We start from the raw sequence: 8,967 nt of genomic DNA, 5'->3' as shown, positions 1-8,967 counted from the left end.
GGTGTAGGCACCTCGGAATGATTGTGGTAAGCTAGCACTAAGTCCCTCCCCCATCCACCTTTATTCTTTTCTTTACAATAAGGCTTTCAAATAAATCATGGTTGTACGGCAGTGAAGCATCGGTGTTGAGCACTGATGTCACGCTGTCGATGATGATGATGATGATGATGAGTACTAAACAGGATGTACTATTTTGGGCAATGCTACATGTGGAACAGCATGAGGGCTCTTTAGCCTCTTAAGCCGCAGGGAATAAGACTGGAACCACTACATAGTTGGTGAGCCCGACGTGACGTTCGATTTTAGGGATCCTCCGTGTTTAGCTTTTCAAAACCAAACATTGTTTTCTTATCAACTCGACAGTACTCACAGGGGAATCCGGGGATCAAACGGATACCATTTCACGGGTTCTCGTGACAGAACATGCGGAATGCACCACTCATTCAACAGGCGGGGAACGTAGGACTTCAACTCCTCGGTGAGCAAAAACACAACCTGTGCTACTGTACGAGGCAAAACAGAGTACCTTCAATTCTGTTTAACTTGGATTACCAAAATATACAAAAGTTTGCTTTTTATTAAAATACACAGTGATGCTTCGCTATCATACGGTGGTAGAATACGATGTACATAAAAGGTGTGAAAATGTCACTTTGTTGTTCCTTAGTTAAAATATCCCGTCAGAGTTAAGAACCTCTTAATGTGTAACGCACTGCACCTCTTTGACAGCCACTTTTAGTCGAAGTCATCCAAAAACACCTAAAGATTGAATTTCCCTAATGTCGATAGCAGCAGTACAAGAAAATTTGCTCGTAAGTTAACAAACAAAAAAACGAAGGAGATTCTCGAGAGGCGTAATGCTGAAGATACCCACCAAAGAAGAAACGGTTGTACAGTGCCTCTCGACTTTTCTGCATAAACTGACCTCACTTTAATGCTGAAATCTCGACTTATGATTCACAAATTTCCTCACACCATCAACAGCTGTTGATCCGGTGGTTGTTGGCTTGTTTGTCGAGATTCGCGGTCAGTTTGAAAACGCTTTGTCACCAATCGATTGCAAGCCGACATGTTTGCAAGCTAATAGCCAAGCCTGAAGGTGAGTATTCTTCACTGGTGTTATTCTGGTAATGATTGGTCCTGCAGACCAGATGTGGGATATGTTCCGTCATTATTCCATTCAGGCTCAAACCCCAAGTGAGCAGTACTCATGGGCTTTCGATTGAGGTGTTTTTACAATGTACCATGAGCTGTCAGTCTAAAAGTCAGTGGTAGTGCAGCACTCAATTCATCTCTCATACAAAGTTGATCTCTACACCTATAAATCATGGTTTCCGTTAAGTTTTCTTTTTTATGTTCCGCGGCTCGAAAAGAGCAAACTCATTCGTAAGCCACAACGGCGTGCAAGTTTCTCAACACTAACTAGAGGCCTGTTTAAAACATTTCTACACGCTCTACCTTTGCAACCTAAACGAGTGATTCAGCTTGGATTCGCTTATGTCTCTCATTCACATCAAACTAATTTCTGAGTACGCAACTCCACTTAAGCGCACTTTCCAGCTCAAACAGCATTATGGACTACTTAAACTCGAGAGGTGTGTTCAAGGTCACAGGAAGGGCGAAGCTGACAATGGATAAAGGAAGAATTTTCAACAGCATACAACTATCATCAACGCACGTAAAAAATATGTCCCAGAAAAAATGCTGTCCAGAGTCGTCCGTCTCAATGTTTGTTTGCCTTGCTGTACAGTGGTTGTAGCTACAACAAATTCGTCCGACGGTGGTTTGGTGAGTTAGCAGTAGATAGCTACTCATTGGAGATGATAGCTGATATAATTGATGCGTGAATACAAGGCCGTTAGTGGGCTTTTCATTGGGTAGGTGGGAGGGGGGAACCATGCACTGGAGGTAACGACTTGAACGTATGCCACCATCATCCAGGGGGAGAGTTGGTTGCTTCTCCTCGGATTTTAAGCTACAAGAAACATGCTCAGAGAGCTTTTTTTGCCCCGGTCCAACGTTTAGAAAACTCTCTTCCCAGCCTTCCCAAAATGAACGTCTCTTTCGAGTTTCGCAAAATGTGTACTGAAGGTACTAACTAAACTTGAGCTAGCTAGACTACGTAGAACCATACGTATTCCTACTGTAGGACGTCTTACGCACCTCGTTGTCCGGATACATTTCAACTTCTCACTCTGCCTGGAACGTCTCTAGTTCTTTGAATCAACCATATATATTGACGTAGTACAAGACTCGTAAGTTTGATGAAAACCTAGCGAATATACACTCATTTGCAAACTAATTTGGTTTTCGAGATTACTCACCTGGGACCCAGCTGAATCTCTCGTTTGTGATGTTCCAGATGAGTCTCTTGAAAAACCAAATTTTTTTTAAATGAGTGTGTATTCCCTATTTTTGTGCAATTTGGTTTCAAGTAGGACATAGGGTTGACGGAAACTCGGGGACTCCGCCCATCTGATGAGGCCCAAGAAGGGCGAAACTGGTTGTGGGCTGTCGACGAATTTTCAGCAACCTTATGAGTAGTGCATTAGAAATTTGATGAAGACCCTTCAAAGCCCACGACTGGTCTTGCAGCGCATCATTAACGAGATATTCAGCCGGGTTTCAGGTGAATCTCCCAATAAAACCACATTGGTGTGCAGCTGAGTGTGCAAGTCAAACTGTCAAAATTGTTCATATTTCCCTATGTTTTTATTAGCCACACAGTTTTATCACCCGCTGTTGTCTGATCCCTCCTAGACAATTGCAACATTATCCGGAACCTTCCGGCTTATTCGTGGGGAACGTTACTGAAGAAAGCCACCAAAACAGTTTTACCGATTTGAGACATCTCGTACGGAGATCGAACGTCCGTTTTGCTATCATCCTATTCAAAAAGGCCATCTTGAAGGATATGTGGACTGTTTCAAACTCTCAACTAACTTTGTTTTTGCGAACTGTCAAAATAATCTCGTAAAATTCTCCTCCATTGTCTTGCAGCTCGCCCAAGCTGAACTGTCTCTCCATCAGTAGCTGTCCTCTTCAAAGAATAAACTCCTTTCATTCAGAACATCAGTGTTTTCCGGATGGACGCTTGAGTGGTCACTAATTTTCCTGTTGTACCCAGCCACCCGGTACTCATCGGTATTCCTCAGGTAGTTTTTTTCACTGCTTTTATGTAAGCGTTCAAATTAATGTGTATCCATGTAACTACAGTGTGCATCTAATTGGTGGTCGGCTAGCTGTAATTCCCCCTTCCTGCCCCACTTTTTCTTTTCTCTTTTGAGGCTGTTTTTCAAAGAAATTGATGTGGCCGTACGGCAGAGAACTAACAGTGATCCGAATCATTGTCACCGCCAACGATGATAATAACAATACTAATTTTATTATGTTATTTACTATTATCTTATATATACATCTATTTATCTATTTATTTATTTTTATTGTTCTGGCACATGGTTTATAGCTGATAAGTTGAACCAAAATTGAAATTGTTCTGGTGATAGTGATGTATACTTGTGTTTATAATTGCCTGATACACCTTCACTATGCGTGTCCAGCATCGTACTTGACTAGACGAATTTTAGTGAAGGGTAAGAGTTTACCTTTGGTGTTTAACGTTGAAACATCTTCGTATGCCATATTTAGCATTCTGTTTACTTTCTTTAAAAGCAGGGGAAAAGCTGCCCTCATTTGATGCATAAACGATTTCAATTAGTTTGGCTCGTCACGTGATTTTGGTTAGTTCAAAGTTTGCATCAGCATTCGCTCACAGTCCGCGTCAGATATGCGGAATCCAGTCGTCATCATGGCGAAGGATATGCACTACTGATGAGGTCAAGTAAGAGCAAAACTCGAGTCCACTGCTTCCCCACTTTGGCATGTACTCACTAAAATAATTGCACCAGGACTGGAGCAGGATTGCTCAATTGAGGGTGATGTTTACTCTAACTGACCGTTTATAACAAATTCTATAAGATGGAGAAATTTTTTGGTATTTTCACGCAATCTGCCGGCATGAAAAAAAAAACAGAAATCTCAAGTTCTAGTATTTTACTCGTCAGATATCCTCCAGCTTGAGTGTAGAAGGCGACTGGAACAAAGTTTCATTGCACTGCACTGTTTAAAGAATTTCGGGTGTAACCGACACTGCAATCACGAAGAACCGGGCGAATAATAAAGCATCTGTTTTCTGTAACCAGAGGGTTTTGAGACCCGGTGAGATCTGTTTTAAAGTGTAATTCTTCGAGACAGAAAAGCAGTCTGTCCTGCCGGCGTACATGTCAGCGCAACTGCAGGTGAAATGATGACGGATAGCATGGATGGCAGAAAGATCGATCTCTCGAGGTTGGCTAGTTTGGAATCCCCACTTTTTCTTTTCTCTTTTGAGGCTGTTTTTCAAAGAAATTGATGTGGCCGTACGGCAGAGAACTAACAGTGATCCGAATCATTGTCACCGCCAACGATGATAATAACAATACTAATTTTATTATGTTATTTACTATTATCTTATATATACATCTATTTATCTATTTATTTATTTTTATTGTTCTGGCACATGGTTTATAGCTGATAAGTTGAACCAAAATTGAAATTGTTCTGGTGATAGTGATGTATACTTGTGTTTATAATTGCCTGATACACCTTCACTATGCGTGTCCAGCATCGTACTTGACTAGACGAATTTTAGTGAAGGGTAAGAGTTTACCTTTGGTGTTTAACGTTGAAACATCTTCGTATGCCATATTTAGCATTCTGTTTACTTTCTTTAAAAGCAGGGGAAAAGCTGCCCTCATTTGATGCATAAACGATTTCAATTAGTTTGGCTCGTCACGTGATTTTGGTTAGTTCAAAGTTTGCATCAGCATTCGCTCACAGTCCGCGTCAGATATGCGGAATCCAGTCGTCATCATGGCGAAGGATATGCACTACTGATGAGGTCAAGTAAGAGCAAAACTCGAGTCCACTGCTTCCCCACTTTGGCATGTACTCACTAAAATAATTGCACCAGGACTGGAGCAGGATTGCTCAATTGAGGGTGATGTTTACTCTAACTGACCGTTTATAACAAATTCTATAAGATGGAGAAATTTTTTGGTATTTTCACGCAATCTGCCGGCATGAAAAAAAAACAGAAATCTCAAGTTCTAGTATTTTACTTGTCAAATATCCTCCAGCTTGAGTGTAGAAGGCGACTGGAACAAAGTTTCATTGCACTGCACTGTTTAAAGAATTTCGGGTGTAACCGACACTGCAATCACGAAGAACCGGGCGAATAATAAAGCATCTGTTTTCTGTAACCAGAGGGTTTTGAGACCCGGTGAGATCTGTTTTAAAGTGTAATTCTTCGAGACAGAAAAGCAGTCTGTCCTGCCGGCGTACATGTCAGCGCAACTGCAGGTGAAATGATGACGGATAGCATGGATGGCAGAAAGATCGATCTCTCGAGGTTGGCTAGTTTGGAATCCCAGGGTCGGGGTGGACAGATTTCGTCTTGGTTGCGCGACCGGAAAAGTACTATCAAAGCAGCCGTTGGTCTTTGTCTAACCTTGGCGAATATGTAGTCCTGTTTAATTGGTCGTCTCAAGAAAACTTTCTTTTCCACAGTAGCAACCTGTATTGGTTTAGGATGCGTTCGGACAAGGCGTTCCGGAGAGTCGTTATTTGACAGATTTCGTTTCAAGAACACTATGTTCTTCTTTGTGCAGTTCTTCGAGGGTGCAAATGTGTCATTCTCTGTGTCTTGGCTGACACACTTATGCATAACTTCAAAAGTGAATGTGCTTATCAACCCAGGTTGTTTAACGGTGGATAGCATGAGTCGGAGTGTGATCTGGACATATTTTGAGCAGAATACTTAAGGAGGGTAGCCTGTTTTTTACTCTCCCCTTATCATACAGAGGAAAGCTGGGGTGAAGATAGTAGGGAAACCGAAATATTTTTGTTGTATTGCACTCGACTGCAAACCAATTTGTTTTTCACGGAAGATTAAACATAATCTCAGCTATATCCCTCGTTTATTATATTGTTCAGCTGAGTATGCGACACAGAGGACGCCTGGTGGTTCAGTTGTTAAGGTATTCAAGATATCGCATCATACTTTCTTGAATGAAACTACTCACAAGGTGGCTGAAAATTTTTCGACAACCGGTCCCCCCACCCTAGGGGCTTATAAGGCAGGCGCGGTCCCGCAGCTTCCTTCAACCTCATGTTCAACTTGAATCCAACTTGAGCCCATTTGGACGCCATCAATGTGATGGTTGTTATTACTCTGAAAACCAAATGGAATATATATTCTGTACACAGAAAGATCACATACTTCAGTGGATGCCTACTAACATGTTTTGGCTAACTATGTGGTCATGCAGAAAACCAGCAGTGTGATATCGTGCTCAGCCGGTAAAAATCGATTCAACATCAGTGAAGATCAATTTGGTTGGATGCTCTGATGTTGCGTCGATAAGCTGACAAGTTCCAAAGGATTACTTCAAGTGATGGAGAGTGCCAAACTTGTCTAGATTGAATGTGAAAGGTCGCTTAACCACCTCACCGAGGTGTGCATGTTTAATAAGGGTCTGAATGGACGGTTTAGGAACGTGAATCCCGCATTCTAGGCGTTTGGGCTCCGTAAGACTCAAGCCTGCGTGTCCCTAATTCAGTGACGGAACCGTGAAGACTTCCGGTTGCTGATTTTCCAGTGACAGCTTTGTGTTCTCTAGTGTGGTATCTCCACGCACATCCAAGTTGAAACATTGTCCGCCTGAGTGAATAGATATAATTTTTTGGAAAATATCCAGCTGAAGTCACATGCTACAATACGAGATCCTCTGCCTAGGCAAAGAAATCGGACGTCTTCAGTTTATCGAAGATGTTGGATAGTTAGACAGTGCGCATATATCAAGGGAGGATAGAAACTAATCCACAATTCTTGCCCAAAACCATCCTGCTTTATGCGAGCCAGTTGGTGTGAGTTCCCTGATTTGATCACATGGGCACCCAAACTGGACTTGCTATTTATTTTGAATTTGCCATCGACCAATGACACCTCTATCTGAGCTGTGGTAAACTGGACACTGGAAGTATTGCGAACGTGTTTCTGACCCCCTGTGGATAATGTGTAAGCTGTACCAGTCATGATTCCAACTGTGAAGTAGCGGTCTGTTTGTTTTGACTACTCTAGAGTAACATGACTTACGCTGTTTGTTATAACGCCGTTTTGCTGTCCTGTAGTTATGTTCACGGGTTTTTGCTCCCCTTTAAGGTCATCTTATGCTGTAGTTACTGATATCAATATTTCGTTGTCTGTCCGCCTTCGTTTGTAATTTCGTACAGGGTTTGCCCATTTTCGCGTGTCTGCTCCGATGAGGGTCAAATTATGAGCGTTTCGGATGGCAGGTGAGCGCGCTATCCGCTACGCCAATGCGACTTCCATTTGGCGAATGGCACTTGCTGCTCTCATCTAAAGACTGTAGATATTTAATTTTTGCGAAATTCATGTTACACATTTTCCAGACATTTTCTGTTATCTCTCGAAGGTCTTCTGCGCCGCTGTCTCAGTATGTACACTGTCAGACGTTTATTATCTGGTAGTAACCGACCGTTATTGGTTGCAGAAAACCCTGCTGTCTCACTGTCCCTTTTGCCGTTCCTACCGATTGCCTGGTCCGCTTAATTCATGGTGTTTATTAACCCATTTGTGCATAGAGATTGCTCTTAATACGGCATTTACTGTCATCATCTGTCTGTTCCTACTGCTTACCGAATACGAAATGTGTGTAGTAAAAAAGCGTTCAGCTGTAGCACCCTTTCGGCGCCTAACTGCCATGCCACCCGAGGGTTGCACGAGGGCTGGGATACTACCAGGTTGCTCAAGCTTAGACAGGGGAAGTCGAGTGGCGGAGCTCGGATTCGAACCACGAACCTTCCGGTCAGTAAATTCGCGCTCTAACCACTTGGGCCATCTCGCCCAGTGGTAGTACGGTTGTTCCTATCCTCTTGTAAGATACCTGGCTGGCCAGATCTTACAGACTAGATGATGGGGAAAAGGTCCTTTCATATGACGCAATTTTTTTCTCTGGTTTAAAAAAAAACAAATCTGGACCGACGAACACAATTTGACCCCTTCAGCGTTGTCACTTGGTCTCACTGAACTGGCTCACTCGCTCATGAGTGGCTTCGATAAGAGGGCTGTTATTTTGGCATGGTTAGGATTCGACTTTTGTCCTTTCTTCCTTGTAAGTAGTTTAGTGAACTCAGTTGGAAATCGGTTGAAACGAGTACATTTCTCATAGACTACAGAGCGTTTTTCCACAGCGATTTCACACCTCAAAGAAAGCGATTAGTCAAATGCTGGTTCGACAATTCCAGAGAGTCTTCCTTTGAGAATCGCTTATTTTTTTCCACTTTTGGACCGTAGTGTATACAACTCAGTATTAACTACAGGATTATTCAAAAGTATTCGAACTGTACTCTGGAATTCTCTCGCTAAAGTATTCCGCCATATTATGTTATCCTGTGCCAGAAAGTTATGGGAAACGAGGACACAAGATGTGACAACTACTGTGTGAGTTTTGTCCACGTGGAGCAAGTTTAGAACGCTGTCCTATGAAACGGAATTACCTTATCTTTCTCAAAACAGTCATTTTATGTGGGGCAAAAGACAAATAAGGTGACGTAGCAACTAAGACGTTTTAGGTGGGAACGCTGAAGGTGGATTCAAGACTGATTTGCTGCCGACAATTTAACATCAACAACAATTCATGTGACGAAGAGTTAGTACAAGGGTAGCCGGAGGGTTTGAGGTTTGTTAATTCCCAATTGCGACTTGAAACGATGAGCCTGGTAGTTAGTCTCTACACTAAAGGAGAGTGCTTAGACCTGTATGTAACTATGCGGAATACAGGCAGGGACTCATCTGTATCTTATCTTAAACATATATATATATATATATGTATATATATATATATA

At 42.2% G+C, this 8,967-nt stretch overlaps 1 protein-coding gene across 1 annotated transcript in view; it reads right to left on the bottom strand.

The window, feature by feature from the left end:
• Positions 1–2,533, bottom strand: part of T265_08712 (hypothetical protein) — a gene marked incomplete at both ends in the record, with an annotated part of 10,826 nt that extends 8,293 nt beyond the window's left edge. Inside the window, one exon of the mRNA XM_009174592.1 lies at positions 2,381–2,533. Within this exon, the coding sequence (XP_009172856.1) occupies positions 2,381–2,443 (63 nt within the window). The remainder of the gene's footprint in view (positions 1–2,380) is intronic.
• Between the last annotated feature and the right edge of the window lie 6,434 nt (positions 2,534–8,967).

The sequence above is a fragment of the Opisthorchis viverrini genome, assembly GCF_000715545.1.
Source record: "Opisthorchis viverrini unplaced genomic scaffold opera_v5_231, whole genome shotgun sequence".
NCBI lineage: Eukaryota > Metazoa > Platyhelminthes > Trematoda > Opisthorchiida > Opisthorchiidae > Opisthorchis > Opisthorchis viverrini.
The sequence above is the reverse complement of the archived record's forward strand: the minus strand, read 5'-3'. Positions and strand labels throughout refer to the sequence as shown.